Below are 17,212 nucleotides of genomic sequence, written 5' to 3' on the forward strand. Positions count from 1 at the left end.
AATTCTATATGTGAAGATGTGATACAACATCCTGTGGCATCATTTCTCTTCTAGGATAACAAAGTGAGTGGAGTAACATACTGCTCCCGCCTGTTGGGCTGCTCATATCTGTCTCCCTGGGTGCTACCAAAACCTTGGGTGCACACTGAGCCACTCTGTGCCAAGGATGAGTTCCTGATCCTGGGTAACCGGGCCCTTTTTGAGAGGGTGTCTTATAAGGAGGCTGTTCACACAGTGCAGGCTGTGAGAGATCCATGTGCTGCTGCCAAAAAACTGTGTTCTCTTGCCCAGAGTTATGGCTGCAAGGACAACATCGGTGCCGTGGTGGTGTCACTGCATGTTGGTGAGGACAGCTGCACTTGTGAGCAGCCGGTGCTGAGCGATGAACTGCGGGGTCCACCCCCTGCCCCTGTGCCAGTGTCTGTGACCACTTGCCCCAGTGATCCAGGTAACCTCTCATCAAGCAGTGGCATCGGTACTGAGCTCAGCAGTGAGACATCAGCCTCAGAAGTGGGCAGTGAGGCCGGGTCTACCGCTTCAGATGAGCACCCATCCTCTGGTTCTGCATCTCGCCCAGAGAGGCGCTGCAGCGTCCACCCCGCTCCTACGCTCTGTGGGATCATGGTGCCAGGTTCAGCTGCAACAGGAACCCATCCTGGTGTTTTCCAGCGCCAGCCCTCCAGTGCTACATTCTCAAGCAACCAGTCTGACAATGGCTTGGACAGTGATGATGAAGCTCCCCTTGAGGGTGTCATCTCTAATGGTAGCAAATTAGAGGTGGAGGTAGACATTCACTGCTGTGCTTTCCAACTTCGGTCAGGGCCCACTGAGACCCCCAAAGAACTGAATCTCGAAAATCACGATAGTAAAATGCGCAGACAGAACAGCGTGGTGGTTTCTGCTACGAACGGCTGTCTGCTGGCTGTATGTGGGAGGGAAAATGGAGACCTCAAGAAGTCACCTTCCACATCCAGCCTGTTTGGTAAAAAGCTATCCAATGGATCTGTGGTGGCCCTGGAGGACAGTCATAACATAATTGAGGTGGCCCTGGAAGCGCCTAAGAAAAAATCTGGCTACTTCACTGCCCCAGCTCAGCAGGACCCAGAGGATCAACTAATTGTGCCTCCTGGTCTTGAGCAGGAGGTCAGGGAGCAACTGAAAGGCCAGAGTCTTCTTGTCTCAGGTATCTCCACACCTCCAAAGCTCACTTGTGGAAAAGATCCACTGTGGGATCAAACACACCCTCAGCCATTTGCCTCCAGCTTTGTTCCAGTGCCAGGACTTGGTACCATTCTGCAACAGGAAGTCTATGATACAGCCCTCTAGGACACTGGAGCAGCCCTTTGGCCTCAGTTTGGATTGTGCCATTTTGGGGATAAGGAACTATCTCCCACAGCCGGTATAGTTGGAAAATGTTGCCATTTAAATCTTTTTTTTTTGAAAGACAAGAAAAAGCCTTTAGAACTTTGTCAATAACTTGTACTGTGCCATTAGAGATAAACGGAATATGCTCTTAGTATTCATGACAATAGGGCTGAACAAGATTTCCACATGTCCAATATGTCAACAGCATTTCCCTTTACTTCAAAAGCTAAGCAGTTTGTAGGGTACAGAGAACATTGTGGTCATCCTTCAATTCAGGAACCCAAAGGTGTCTCAGGTCCTGCGGAGATGGATTAGTGTTCAAGCTTGAAAAAGTGCCTATTACGAACGACACATCAGAGAGTTCAATGCATCCAGGTTAAGTGTTGGGTTGAGAGCATGTTTTAGTTACATTTAGACAGGGCAGAGTCTTTCCAAACACTCAACAATTATTGACATATTTTTATTGCTATTAAAGCTTGGCCTGTTGTTGTCTTTAATTAGCTCAGAGAAATATATTGAAAACATTACTTTTTATCTCACCCAAATATAGCCTAACAAAGTGAAAGTAAAGTAATGTTTAACCCCAAAGCTCATGTTTAGATCTTTTCACAGATTATTCTGTGCACCACAGATTCATATTGTCTGAACAGGAAGTGTTTGCCTAGTGGTTAGAGCAGTGCACTTGTGCTTTGAGAAGGGTGCCAGTAGCTGGTTCGATCCCCACAGCCTTCACTCTGGGTCTCTGAGCAAGATTCTTAACCCCCACATTGCTCCCCGGCGCGCCGCACAATGGCAGCCCTCTGCTCCCCAAGGGGATGGGTTAAAGGCAGAGAGTTAGTTTCTCCAGTCTGAGATCAATAAAGTTCAATTATTATAAAGTAATATCATAATTTCCACATTTCTTCTGTATAAATCTGTCAAACTAGGATCTAGAAATAAAACTAGTGGGTTAATCTCTTCACACATAAGTAAGTTTATATAGAGATTACCCTATGATAATGAACTAATTGTTTAGGTTATATTTGTGGTATTTTTCTTACAATTTAAAAGGAAAAATCATATTGTTAATGTTGACCGAAAGGGCAATCATTTTGTCCTTAAATTTGGGGTTTTTTTGTTGTTTTTTTTAGTAACGGAACAAAAAAAATCATGAACATTTGAAGAGAAGAATACATTAGCGGCCATTCAGACTGGCCCTTCGCAGTCAAAAGCCAGCCGAATGGCAGCCCACTTCCCCTCAACTCCTAGCAAAATCGCCTCCAACTTCCAGCCACTAGAGTTACCCCCTTCTTTTCCTGGGCATGAATATTTTTTTACTCTGACTCCACCCTTTTACTGAATTACAGGGTCTGACCAGGAGGAGGCGCTTCTCTTTAGATCTTACTGTCCACAAATCATGACAGAAATAACATTTTAGGACAAAGATTGATGTTTAAAGAGGAATTGTAGGGAACCAGCCAAGGACCAGCCAAGTAACTGCCTGCTTGCTGCTAAAATTACTAATTTTGGCTTTTTTTTCGGAGCAGTTTGGCATTGAAGATTTTTATGGTATCTTTACTGAGTTGAAGTGAAAACATATAAATATTAAACTTATATTTCTATTGATAAAAACAATATTATGACTTTAAGCACATTTTGATCATTAATTTGAACTAATCGTATAGATAATCGTCAGCTTGCAAACATAAAATTATGTTAGATTTGCCCTCTGTTTGAAATCTCTGTTCATGCTAACTTATTTGTAACACTTGAAACATGTTCATTTGCTGACAGTTTATCCTTACTAATGAATATTTGTATATTATATTTTATAGGTACATAAGGAAGAAACCTCAACAAAAGATACATTTTTTTTTTTTTTTTTGCATTGATTAATTTACTGTTTCTTCTTCACCTGAAATTTTAAACCTAGAAGTTGCTTTTCACTTAAGACTGTGTCCAGATTAGGGACATGGGATCTGCCGGCCCACGCTGAGAATTTGGCGGGCATAAACAACCTATAGCTAACTCACTTTCTTTAAATTAACATCTATTAATCAGATCAAATATTGTGGGTTGAACAAAATTCTGAGAATAACTCTACGATCCTTCAGACCATTTTGTAAAGATTACATTTTGGGCTTAGAGACTCATTTTGTTGTGACATAATTCAAGCTGTTTTTTCTTCCTATGTACATTTCCATATGCACTGCATTCCTTCCATTGGTTAATGCTTTATTCGATCTCAGCACACAATGAATAAAATATGGGGGCAACAGAAGTGTATAGGCTATCATAATATCATATGTACTGTTAATACCCATGGCAAAGATGTGATAAAAGCCTTAAAATATTTTTTTTTTCTAAGAGGGAGATATAAGAACTTTTAAGAGGAGACCCTCCTCACTGTTTGGTAAAATAAACATGTTCAAGTCTTGTTTGTCACATTTTAGTTTGTCAGAATAGCTTGTTCTAGGTAGTCTAGAAGTGGAAGGGCAGAGAGTAGGCAATTTAATATAATGGTAATCAACTAAAAAACAAAACTATCTACTAAACTTAGATCTGAAATTTAAAAAGTTTCTATTATATAAGAAAAAAAAATTGCCATGGTTCCCAGTAACTGTGGCACGGGCAATTTTTTAAAACATCCCCTTGTTGTATTTCCCCTTCAAAGTATACATGTAGTTAATACCGTATTTACTGTTTGATTAGTCTTTCTTAAGTTTATATTATTCTGCTGAATGTAATATTTAATTTTTTTAATTTTTACCTGCAATGTTTATAGATCTAAGGGTTGCTATACCCAAGGAAAGAAATCACATTCATATTTATTATATCTAAACTATCAGGGGAAATTCAGTATTGTGCTGCCGTGGAAACCTCAGTGTATCCAGGACTGAATGCCTCCATCTCCCCCTCCTTCTTGAAAGTGAGGCAGCTTAGCTGCTCTCCTAAAGCTCTAATCTTTGGTAACTTATATAGTAAATTATTATAATATTAGTTTTACAGGTTATTTTCTTATTAAACCCAAGCTTCTGTAGTTTTTTTATTTAACATCTCTATTGGAACTGTTGAGACTAAAGCTTTTTTGCCTTAAAGAAAATTCATTTTAGAAATAAGTTCTTTGAGTTGTCCTTCCTTGCTTTGTTTCTCCAAGAATAGAGTAAAAAGGCCAATATTTTCTCTACAAGAAAAGATAAATTTGTCGTTATTTTTACTCCATTTACTAAAACAACATAAGAAGAACAAGCGAACAGGAGCTTCCAAACTAAGGTTTCAAAAGGTCTAAGGAGTTTGTCCATAATAAAATCTCATTTTCTTTTCTGCAAAGTTTTTCAACCTTCAACAAAAGGAACACTATAACCACTTTAGGAAATAGAATGCGCGTTAGTACATTGTGGGATGGCATATCGCTCTGGTTCTGTTTACACGTGCCATTTTTATACCAACTTAAAGTTCTGTTTTCTAATCAGTCTGGACGTAATTCATTGCTTGTAGCCATGACTAGCAAATATTATGTTGATTTTTTTATTAGTTTTGAACAAAATTTAAAAATGAAGTTTTCCTGTTCAAAACAATGAAATAAAATGTGTAAATTTAAACTGTAATCATACTTACTTTCCAATTCCTTAAATTATTTTTCAAAGATTATACCAGGCTATGTTTTACCTATAGAGCACTTTGATGGCTAATTCTTGTCACTTTATCAACCCATGTCAGGGATGCCAAACACATTGGACACTGTGGGTCTGATGTCCACGATCAGAATGCATCTAGTATCTGGAGTCGAGTCTGTGAGACATTGCTGGACACTGCAGACATTCTAAGACAGATAATGATTGTCCAAGTCAACAGATAGGAACTTGATCTTTCCCAGAGGTTTCAAAAACAGTGTGATTCTTTGAGTTCTCTTGTAAAATATGCAACATGTTAAGTGTAAATATAAATGTAACGAAAGTGTCACTGATACCACATAAATCCTGTCAGTCAAAACGTCTAACTATTGAGTGCTGTGTGTATGTCTGATGTAGTTGAGGTTGTGCTTATATGTTGCATAGGGCATTTTGTGTCTGTCCCTCCCTTTGACCTGCTGTCTTTGTGCTTTGCTGCCAGTCTAAAAATGAATATGACATTTCTCTGTAGTTTTCACCAAACTGAGTCGATTTTTAACTCTTAACTATCTAACTGTGCCTGTCTCCTCTTTGATGCCATATTAGGGTTTGAATTTTTCAGCTTCTTTTAGTTTCTGGTGAGGGAGTGATTGTGCCCGGAAATTAGTCAGAATGGGGGCACAGAATCAGGAAGAGGGAGCTGTGAAGAATGATTTGAAAAAAAAAAAATCACTTAGCACAATACTCAATAAACATTTCTCACAGGCAAGTAGAGGGAATATACATGAAAGCAGATGACAGTTGTTTTTTCTTCTCCTAATTCAGTTAATAACTTTAACATAATACTTTCTCTTTCCACAACTGAACAAGCTTGCAAAATATGTTTCTGTGTAGTGAGAAGTGCATGCATGCCTGTGTGACCAATGGTCTGACTGTAACTCTGTGTGAACTGTGAACGAAAATCATCAGAGGCACTCCAACTGTATAATATTTGACCAAAGTAGCCGCTGTTCAATGTTATGTTTCCTTCCTGCAGATTATTTTTTTAAATATGCTTGATATAGTTGTTTTTTTTCTCAATGCCAAGAAGCTTGATGTTTATTTTTGTACTTGATTTTATCATGCATATTTCTATATCACTCTTGCTTCAGAATTGAAACCTATTGGGATTCCTAAGAAAACTGGCACTCATTAATGCATCATTGAGGGTACTAAGTGTAACTGTATTTCATACTGGAAGCATGTCCTAAATATGATTTATTTGTATAAAATGAAGCATATTCAATATATTTTTTCCTAGCATGCAGATTGCTGCTAAAATTTATGTTGAGTATTAAATAATGACATTGTTTAGGAATGGAGATAATAGCACTTTTGCTGTTTTTCAGACAGACTTATACTCATTTGAACCTGTGAAATAAAAGATAATCACTTTTTTTTTTTTCAGATGCTGCTAATATTATTTTCAATTTTTAATGAGTTTTTTTTTATTAACTTTAAGCCAAGTAGCAATAAAACTTTTTACTGTGAGTGGTTTTGTCCAGAATTCATTTTAATTACCATGTTAATTGTCATTATGAGCTGCAATTTATGCACTTCCTCTTGTCAGTCAATCTTATCCCTGCTGCTTACTGCAGAGATAATTTTACTTTATTTCAAAAAGTATTTCACTTTCAATGTATATTTACTGAACTTCGAATCCAACTTACCAGCAAAACATTGCATTCTACGTGAAATTTTAAACTTCTATACAAGCAGTGCTTTAATGTGTCTCTAAAGGGTAAGCAACGCTCTCAAGTGTAATATTCAAAAAATTTTAATTTTTCATATATTAAAAATGACTTGACTAGATGATAAGTACAGAATTCATGCACGCAACTGTGTAAAATACAGACCAAAACTTATCTGTTTTGCTTCAAGGCTGTATTTTTTTTTTTTCTTCTTTAAAATCAACATGCACCTACGGTTAATTTTTAAATATTATTTTTTATTTCTTATCTTTCATTCATAAAGACATGAGGGTAGGGGTTTAAGAAGATGTAAACATAGTACAAAGAAATCTGCAAACTAAAAAAAAGCAAAATAGCCAGAACTGTTTTGCTTTCTTGTGAACATCTAGTATACAATTAATATCAGTTTAGACAATACAACAACTACTACTACTTACATATTATGAACATACCTTCCAGTATATAGTTTTTCTTTGATAGTTTATTTTTTTCGACATAATGGATACTACATGGTAAGATCAGAAGCACTACCGTGTCTCCATAACTGTAACATCAGCACTTTTCCTGACAAAGTAGGTGCCACTCGAGTAAAAAAAAAAAAGAAGAATCTTAGTACTAATAATATACATTAAAGCAACAAAACTACAGCCATTAACTTTTTTCTTGTTTCAAGAATATATGTATTTGTTTACACTTTGTAGGACTTTGGTTCAAAGGATAAGCGGTCATACAATTTTTTTTACAAATATAGATTAGCAGTTAAAGATTTTCCTTTAACTTTTATAAGAAACAATTCTAACGATTGCTTTAAAATAGTAAATTAAAGAGTTCTGAATTTGTTTCACCAACTCCAGCTGGGCATTTTAGCTGTTCTATTAAAATCACCTCATTTGTTTTTCACCGGGAGGCTAACTTTTCTGATTTATACAGCACACTTTTTCAGTATTATGCTTTATTTGCCAAATAATACAATATTATACACAATTTAAACTGTTAATGCAATAAAATATGTACAGAAAAAAAGAAAATACATAAAACGTATTAATACATTTGTTTAAAAATGGCACTAAATGAAAACCTGTTTATAAATGATTGTCTTCATTTGTTATTCCCGTCTTCAGCTCTTGCATTGATCTGTAGGCTCTCACAGCTAACACCCCACCAAAGATGAAAACAAAAATCCCTGCCACCCCAAACAGTCCTCCTGCAATATCTGCAACATTAAAGCGGCACTCAAAACCATTATGCCCTTTGCTCTTGTACATTTGCTCCCTCTCCTGACAGATGGGGTTTTGGTAGGTTTCCTGTATTTTAACAAAATAGATCACTAGCCCGGCGACATAACCCAAGCTGATCAGAAAATTCACAATAGCCTCCACCAACAGCATGGGGGGCCTGCGATAAGGAACCCTAAAGATACCCAGGGCAAACATTACAAGGGCATAGATCATCAAAATCACGCCACAGGCCAAAGCAAAGGCATAGGGTGGCCGCTTGAGCTGGTTGAAAAGGCGGTCCAGCTCTTGGACCCTGTTTGAATCTGCTCCAGTGAAGGCGTTGGCGCCACCAAAATAATAATGGTAAATTCCTCCGAAGCTGGCCAAGTCCCGGTAACCCCCGTTGTTGCTGTATGGCACTCCGGCACAGATTATGATAAAAAGATTTAAAGCCTCCTCCATTAACTGGCAGATACCTGAGAGATGTGAAACAGAAAGCAGCAAGATCAACGTTAAAACTAAAAATATGTTCCACCAATTAAATACTGCAGACTCCAAGCAAACATGCCAGATATCCATAGACCACAAGTTAACTTAATATTAGAGAACCCAAGTCTTTAATGAGTACAATTAAAGTCTATATGTACAATTTAAGTGGAAATATACTAAGCAGTAATTATTACTATAAGAACTAAGCAGCAGAACTAAGCAGCTCTAATGAAAAGGTCCTCGAAGTGGATAAATATACTTGCCTCTAGTGGTTAGAGCGTATCTTAAGTTGTACAAAGCTTGTCTGTGCTTTTGCTGATTGACCTCAGGGTGATAGATTGATGTTTCTCTGGGCCTACAGAGACAATAGTTTTTTCATAGGGGGTAATATAATGTTTACAGAATAATATTGAGTATCGGATGTTGTCTTACAGTGTTGAGGGTCTTATGTCATATGGATATGCACCTGCCCCCTGGTAAACAGATGGACTTGTCACTTCTCTCTTTCCGCTCTCCTTGGTTCTTCTGTCAGTGACTCGCTCCTCCTCATCTCTCGGGTTTTGGCTGCGTCTCTGGTTATTATAGTGCTGTCCCCTGTGTGAGTAATCCCTGCTCATGTACTCTGCAGGTGCATCACTCCTCTGATGGTGTCTTCCACTGTCTGGCATCTTCCTTTACCTGCTGAAGAAGATTATTGACTCCAATAAGCAAAGTGGATGATTGACATGTGTCTATGTGCAAGAAGAGGGAACCTATAAGACACTGTAAGCAGCAAAGCAGAATATTTATGGTTCAAACCAGATATTTCCATATTCTGTTTTTTTTTTCTTTAAACCCAACATATTGACCAACATTTCTTTTCTTACTGTCTGATATTTAATCAGACTAAATGCTGATTTGGCTCAGTTAAGATGACAAAATTATTCATTCAGCATGAGTGTTGTCGAAGAATACTTGTCCTGCTTTCTTTAAATGCAGAGCATTTCCATAACATTTGGTATCCTTTCCGATAGCTAAATGACTTAACTATAGCCTTCCAAAGGTTTCTCACTTCAGTGACATTTTGGCTTGCTCTTTCTTAAACAACTAAGCTGGGTTTGTAGGGCCCTTGCCACAGAAGTTTATTTTTTGTCCAATTTGTATTCAAACTTAAACTCTCATATCTTAAAATCTTACAATATTGCTTATTTTTTCATGAAGTGCACAAGTTTCTCCATGAAGAAAACACCTCCATAATATGATGCTGCCTTCTTCTTCACAGGTGGGATGGCTTTCGTTCACCAAAACAAAATGCAGCAATCTCTAAGCTTAACCTATCAGAATCCTAAATGGCATCATCATCATCTCAGTATTCCCAAATTATTTTTACTCGGTTAAATTCTACAATGCTTTATTGATCGAGAAATAAATAAAGAAATGCTGCTGTAACGGATTGTTTTTAACAAGTTGTAGATGCTAACAGCTGTATAGATCTCTAGATCAATGCATAGAATACTTGCATTTTGCATATCATTCACCATAATATAATGAGAATGTTATAAAAGAGTTTTCAGACCTACCAGCTGATTTGTTGCCAAAGTATGATAATTAGCTGTTATGTGGGAACTTTAATGTTCATGTCTGCTATCCTGCTAACATGCAGGCAAACATGTTTTCAAAGCCTTTGTGATTTGTTTAGCTCGACTCCATCAGTGATATGGCCCACACAGCATTATTTACTAACTAGCATGGTTCTCTGGGTTCTGTTAAAGAGAATTGGGACGCAAGTATTTCAGACCACTTCTCCACCATCCTTCCTGTCCTAAATTCTATGATGCCAGCGCATCTTCTCTGGTTTATCACAATATGTTTGACAGATTAAAGTCAGGCTTCAGATACCATCATAGTACTGAATCCAGTTCAGAAAGATATCCTCCTGTCGCTTGATGCCGAAGGAATCTCTTACTGGTAATGTTGGAGCTTACAAGTCACTGTGGACTATCCAATCCTCATTACCCATAGCAGATCAGCCTTTCAGGAAACGCTGCTTGAGTGATTTAAGTAATATTTAATGGACATAACTTTCGCTATGGTGTTAGATGAGCTGCCCTCCTCCTCTATTCACCTAAGCTCTGGAGTGCCGCACGAATCGATTCAGGAACCTGTGTTCCTTCTCATTTAAACTTCTACCGTTAGGACCCGCTCTTGCACATTGTAATCTCACTTTACATCTGCATGCAAGATTATTTCCAAATCTATCTGCTGGTCACCCCTTATGCTTTACTCAGTTTAAACTTCTTTGACAGCTGCTTAAAGAAAATTAAACCGAGACTCTCTAAAAACTCTCTCAAGCAAAATAATTATAATTACAAATAGATTTTACTTGATGCATCTATAAAGCAATGTGACATTTTTCCAGTAGATGTATTTTCCCCCCCTTACCCCAATCAGGTGGTAAAAAAAAAAAAAAAAAAAATCAAAGGATGAAGCTTGAAAGCTGCTTAAACTTGACAGACAAGTTCACCCTGTGAACACCGGCTTTGTTTCCACCTTCACCTGTTACTTTAAGTCCAACCATTCCTCAGCTGAGGTGATCTGGAGAAATCTGTGCATATCTTTGTTACCTCTAAATTCGGTTACAGCAGTGCTTTCCCGTTGGTATCAATCAGTCATTTGTTTTCTGCTGCTCAGCGCGTAAACATGATCACTTTCCAACCCTTTCCTCTCTGAAAGGATACGAGCATAACAAGATTCATTTCAGTGGAGTTAATGACATGAAACAGGAAAGATGAAGAGTCACTTAAAAGAGATATGATGAGGAGAACCTTGGTAATATTGTAGTATTCATAAAAACATAGTAAACTATCCATGGAAAACAAGTTGCAGAGAGATGTAAGCCTATTTAGAGACAATAATATAGTGGACATTTACTTAATCGTATAAAGCTAAAATATATTAAAGTCTGACAACTTAAAACCATAAGATTTAGCGGTTCATAAACCCTCCCAAGAAAAGAATAGTATTTGCAGACAGTAATCTTTTTTTTTAAATATACATTAGTGCTCGTAGCAACGCTTGCGCCATTGCAGGAATTTAACAATGTCCGGGGTTACTTTGGGCTATTAAAACTGGCATTATTGTGCTTTTATGTAGAAGCTAAAATATATATATATTTTACTCCCTCATCAGCTTTTAAGCTTACCTTGTTTTCGTTTACAGCAGAGCCAAACAATCAACCTGTAACCAAAAACTTCCTGATGGAGAGTTCCACTTCAAACACCTGTCATCTGACCACGCCCACTTAAAGTGAAACTTCTGTTTAGCGTGTAACTTATCTGACCGAATAGCTATAAAGTTATTATACCGAAAAAGAGTGGGTCAGAGTTAATCCATCGGTTTCCTTAGGGTCGCAGTGGGGCCAGTGCATATCTCTGGTAGTCTAAGGGCGAGAGGCGGGGGGCCCACCCTGGACAGGTCGCCACTCTGTCGCAGGCAGAGGCGTAGCCAGAAAATCCTAATAGGGGTGGCAGAACCTTATGGTCAATCCACAATCTTTCAACAGGAACACACACACACAACATCCATATTTTCTAAATAAAGACAAACTATACTTTCCTGCAGCCTTTGCTAACAAATAGATGGATATATTTAAACGTATATGCTGTATAAATAAAAGGTATAGTGGACAAATTTCTTTCAGGTTTGAGTTCTGAGGCGTACATGTCATCACCTACTTTTATCAATAATCATTCTGCAAAAAAATATATATATATTTAATTACTAATATCCACATTTAATACATTTTTATGTTATTATTAAAGTAGATCTTTATCTATGATTTCACTGAAGACTTATAGATGACCTGCAGAGGCACATACATTTATCTTTAACACAAATAATTCAAAATTAAGTTCTGAAAAGAGCATGAATTCTGTATCTATGATCTTTAATGTTTTTATATAGGTGTGCATAATCAACCACGTTGTTTCTGTTGTCAAGTAGTTGTTAATATATGAAAAAATTTAAATCTTGAAGTTTGAACATTCCCCTTCAGAGTATTACTGCTGCCCCCTACTGTATTAGAGGGGAAAAAATGGTAGGGGTGATCCCAAGGGTGGCTCCTGGCCCCCCATCTAGCTCCGCCCCTGGTCGCAGGACCAGAGTCAGTCACTGTTATTGAACATATCCATCAGTTGATCAAGGAAGCTTCACAGTGTTTTTTTTTTTTTGTGTTTTTTTATTAATATGGATGAGTTACCCTACAGTTAGTTGAGGGAATTATAACATAATGGAGATAAATAACCTTTATTCATATAATCTCATTTGGAAAGAGCTTGAAAACTAGAAGAAGACCTCTGTACAAACAAGAATAGTTTGAAGGCTATTTGTTTGTGATGGATTTAACTTCAATAGACCGGAGAATTGTGATTGACACCACAACCCGGACACAGAGCACGAGGTCACAAGTTTTGTTCGCAAGTTTATTCGCTTTACTTAAATCACTTCCGCCGATCAAAAAGATGCCTTTCAAAATAAATTTCACTGGGAAGTAATTTAAATTGTTACTTAAATAACTGAGTGCTCTTTGATGTATTTGTTTGTCCACATTTGCATGAGAGAACCTGCTTAAAAGCAGCTTTAATTATGTGTCTATGTGTTTTGCTGAAACAGATTTCATGTTTACGGAGAACAATTATTAAGAATTCATCTTAACATGACGATATTTATCATTATATCAAACCGGCTTCCTTAGTCTATCCTAAATTAATCACTACATGTTTTTTCTTCACTATAGTTTAGATTAAATAACGTTCTTCAACCAAGGGTGTTTTTGACATGGCCCGTATCGTGTGGCATTGGAAAAGGGGTAAGTTGAGGACAATGTAAAAAAAAAAATCTTATCAGTCGGCTGTGGCTTGAACAAGTTTCTATGTATTTTATTACCGTAAGTGAAACTCATTAGGGATTTAAGGTGCACATGTATTAAGTAAGCGTCTCCGACTTAGAGCTGAAAGCAGCAAAACTAGGTTGTGTACTTTGTGCAGGACTGCATTGTATTTCCTGCCACACCAAACTGGTTAGAGGGTGGTAGAGGGAAGTCCTCGCCCACTCAGATCAAAAAGTCCTCTCTCTATTCAGATCAAAAATGCAACCGTTTGAGATTCAAGTCTAGGCATGGGCCAGTATGAAATAGTGATAGCCTAGTGGTTAGGGCATAGGGCTTGGAATGCTGAGCTTGTGAGTTTGAAACTCCCTCCCACAGACTGCCACTCTGGTTCTCTGAGCAAGACCCTTCACCCCTGGGTGCCCCATGATGGCAGCTCCCCGAGGGGATGGGTTAAATACAAAGGTAAATTTCTCCAACGTGAGATCAGTAAAGTTCAATTATTTATTATTTATACATTTTTATTATTTTTAACATAGTGTAATGCTGAAAATAAATGTTGGGCTCCATGAAGGTTCTAGGTTTGAATCCCAATGTGTATTGCCTGTACCAGGGCCGGTTCTAGCCCTTTGGTTGCCCTAGGCGAGATTGAGTTTTGCGCCCCCCCCCCCTCACTTTTGCCGTGCAAAATACCAGTACTGCTTTTCAGCATCTGTTTAGTGCTTCATTGAGTTGTGTTTACAGTTCCACAAAGAGTGCTGTGCAGTGAATTGTGCCTACAGTTGTGCAAAGTGTGTGTTACAAAATTGCAAATTGAGTGCAAAGCAGTGTTTGTTCTTTTAGTTTTGTGAACTCAGTGAGTGGATTTCCTATAAGTATTAATAGTTTTAGAAATTGTGCTATAAGAATCAAGGTTGTGTTTAAGCATTCAGAAAAAACTGTAACTTAGCATGGAGTGATGCATAGACAAATACCAGAATAGATTTCAGTACCTTTTCTTTTTTGTTATTTTAAAAAATTTATTACACACTCAAAGTTAGGACTGTGCAAAAACACTTTTAACCATCTGTAAGGACACTTAGGTAAAGTATAACTAAAAAACTGGATTGAATCAATGAATGAATTTATTTCAGACAATTAACAAATTTAACACACATTAAACAAATATTAAATAAATCAATTTCAGAAATTACCAAATAACAATAAAAAATAATAAATTTAAGAAATTCTTCAACCAAGGACTACATAAAAAAGTAATTGATAAACATTAAATTAAATTTTCTGTTCCAGTTCAATTAAATCATTTGAACATAAATAGAAATGAGATAAACAAAATTTTCCTCTAAATAAAATATATCAGGTATATTTACCCTGATTTCTGACATTGATTAGTGATTAAAGAAAGGATTAACCCTCTACAAACAAAAGTGCTTTTATGAATACCATTACAAAATTAAAAGTTTGAAGTTGTTGGTTTTTTTTTTGTTCACATATTCTATGATGAACAGCCATAACTTCATATATTTTGATGATTATTTGTACATCCCTTTTGAATACTCAATGCAGATAATCACTACAAAATATTTTATTTATATTAGTATCTTCTACCCATTCTCAAGCTAATAATATAGCACATAATTCTGCTGCATATATATACTGAGAAGAAAATTATGTCAAGATTAGGGATGGGGATCGTTAATATTTATTGATATCGATACCTTTATCGATACTCCTTATCGATCCGAGTCGTTATCGATACCACTATCGATACTTTTCTGTTATTTGGGTGAAAGACGATGCAACAAAATGTTTTTAACAGAACTGGTATTGCTTCTATTGCTTAACAAGTGAGCATAACAAAAACGTTTCTAGCCTTCAATAAACATGGCTATTGTAATAGGCCACTTCGAAATGACATAAAACTAACTAGAATATATTTTCACAATTGTTGGTTAATGTATTGTCTACTGTCACTTTTCATCATGTTTTTAGTGATTAGGAAAATATTTAACAAATAAATAATTGTATTTTAAATTAAATGTAATTTTTAATAAATGTTGGCATCAGTAGTTTAATTATATATAGAGCAATATACAACTGTATTACTCATGTTTCTCGCCAAAAACAAAATTTCCCGTTTTCTTTACGTTACACTTGAACGCATCATGATAACCTAATTGTCGTTTTACTGAGCCAATCTGAACACATCATCACGCAGCACGTCTGAAACTTTATTTACTTTTCAAGCTAACTAGCTTGTATGCTTCCGATTACAACACGGATTTCACAATTAATATTTTTAACTGACCGGACAAGCTACAAAGTCTGTGTGCGCTTACCAGTGGTACTCTGAGTGGATGATTAAGACGGGCCCGACCGCGAGCAAAGTTAAGCAAGTACGTTTGCTTACAATTTCATTCCAAAACATTGGTGGACATGCTGCAGTGATTGACGTCACGACTTCCGGGTTGGAGGGCGCTTGGAAAGTGATCAGAATCTTTTCCGATTTTCTCTTAAATGTGAAAAAATAAATAAAAAAACGGAGGTATATTTATTTGTTCATATTTTGCTATTTATATATACGTAAGGTTAAGTCAAACTGACGGACGCTTCATAACCGGTTTAATTCGCTTTTTTTTTTCTAATTCTATGATTACTGGGAAGTAAGCCTAAGGGCGACGCTAGAGGGCGCCCCCAACACATTTGTCGCCCTAGGCAATTGCCTAGCTCGCCTGTAGCAATCGCCGGCCCTGGCCTGTACTTATATAGCACTTTATTTCAAGTCAGGAGAGTTGACAAAAATACTTTACACTACATTCAGTCACAGCACACTGATTGTTGTAAGCTACATTGGATTCACAGCTGTCCTGGGGCTCACTGACAGAAGTGAAGTTGCCATAAAACTGGTGCCACCAGGCCTCTGACCACCATCAGTTTGCAATGCGAGTGAAGTGTCTTGCCCAAGAAAACAACAACACTAAAAGCTGGAGGAGGGGCTTGTACTGACAGCCCTCTGGGTGCAGGGAAAACTGCTGCATTTGTGCAAGGAGTTTGCAAGTTCTCCAAGTAGAAACTCCTGGAGCCTCCTTTAGTCAAAAACATAACTATTAGGTAAATTGTTGACTCTAAATTGCCCTTAGGTGAGGGCATCTGTCTGTATATTGTAAATTCTCAGCTGCTATTGAGGTCTCTTGAAGGCGATTAATATTGTAGTATGGAATATGAAGCCTGACTTTATAAAATATTGCACTTGAATGAGTAGAACAGGCAAAGTTGTTCAAAGTAAAATAATACATTCAAAACTGTCATGGACCAGTCAAATTAATTATGTAATGCAGAAAAGAGGAAGGTGTACAAGCATTATTGAATATTGTTCATTATTTCTTTGTTGTTTTCTCAGTTGAACTAGTTGAATCACTTGTTCTTTTTTAATTTTAATTATGTAGTAGTTGTTTTGTAATACACAAGTGAAAATAATTAACAAAAGTTACAAGTTGCTCAAAATGAGGTGGGAAAAATTGTTGTGGGATGCCCATATAGAACTAATGTGAAAACAATACATAATATTAAGGTGTGGTTAACAGTAAAACACAAACTAAAGTTATTTCTCATAAATTTATTATGGTCTCAATCACATTAAATTAAATCAAGTACCTTACCAACTGCAGTTTTAAAACGGTAGTCCCTTCATAAGAGACATTGATGTCCCTTGTTTTTTTTTACATTTCACATATTTACACATTTTACATATTTTTTTTCCTGTTTTGTGTTTTTCAGTAACTGTGTTACATTTCCTCATATTGTCTAAAATATTTACATTAATGTTCTTAATTATTCTACTGTATGGATAAAGACAACATTCCTAGATCTAGAAACAATGAGTTCTTTATAAGGGATTGTACTAAAGGGATTATTATAAAATTAACTATAAAAGTAAACTGTTAGCTTAATGTATAT

The 17,212-nt window shown here is 36.8% G+C and overlaps 2 protein-coding genes across 3 annotated transcripts in view; one reads left to right on the forward strand and one right to left on the reverse strand.

Annotated features, from left to right (window-relative positions):
• phlpp2 (PH domain and leucine rich repeat protein phosphatase 2) overlaps positions 1–5,699 on the forward strand; it is a 50,865-nt gene extending 45,166 nt beyond the window's left edge. The window contains exon 19 of the mRNA XM_038303489.1: positions 55–5,699. Within this exon, the coding sequence (XP_038159417.1) occupies positions 55–1,326 (1,272 nt within the window). The 3' untranslated portion in view covers positions 1,327–5,699. The remainder of the gene's footprint in view (positions 1–54) is intronic.
• A 1,252-nt stretch (positions 5,700–6,951) lies between these two features.
• On the reverse strand, positions 6,952–11,853 carry marveld3 (MARVEL domain containing 3). Of its 2 annotated transcripts, none has more exons than XM_038303476.1 (5): positions 11,573–11,853; positions 10,995–11,096; positions 8,824–9,069; positions 8,655–8,746; positions 6,952–8,378 (listed from the first exon to the last, which is right to left on the reverse strand). In XM_038303476.1, the coding sequence occupies exons 3-5, from the start codon at positions 9,057–9,059 to the stop codon at positions 7,768–7,770; spliced, it is 939 nt and encodes a 312-aa protein (XP_038159404.1). In that variant the 5' UTR covers positions 9,060–9,069; positions 10,995–11,096; positions 11,573–11,853; the 3' UTR covers positions 6,952–7,767. The 2 variants fall into 2 exon arrangements, with proteins under 2 accessions (XP_038159404.1, XP_038159403.1); XM_038303475.1 differs by having other exon boundaries at positions 8,824–9,072; positions 11,573–11,851.
• Between the last annotated feature and the right edge of the window lie 5,359 nt (positions 11,854–17,212).

This window comes from Cyprinodon tularosa, unplaced genomic scaffold (assembly GCF_016077235.1).
Source record: "Cyprinodon tularosa strain WSP-4 unplaced genomic scaffold, ASM1607723v1 ctg510, whole genome shotgun sequence".
Lineage (NCBI taxonomy): Eukaryota > Metazoa > Chordata > Actinopteri > Cyprinodontiformes > Cyprinodontidae > Cyprinodon > Cyprinodon tularosa.

What these genes read in the sequence shown, in the direction of transcription:
- marveld3 (XM_038303476.1), bottom strand. Translation starts at nt 9,059, where the DNA reads ATGCCAGACAGTGGAAGACACCATCAGAGGAGTGATGCACCTGCAGAG. An exon ending in GACATAAGACCCTCAACACT is followed by an intron (nt 8,747 to 8,823) that starts GTAAGACAACAT and finishes TTGTCTCTGTAG; the next exon opens with GCCCAGAGAAACATCAATCT. An exon ending in ATACGCTCTAACCACTAGAG is followed by an intron (nt 8,379 to 8,654) that starts GCAAGTATATTT and finishes CACATCTCTCAG; the next exon opens with GTATCTGCCAGTTAATGGAG.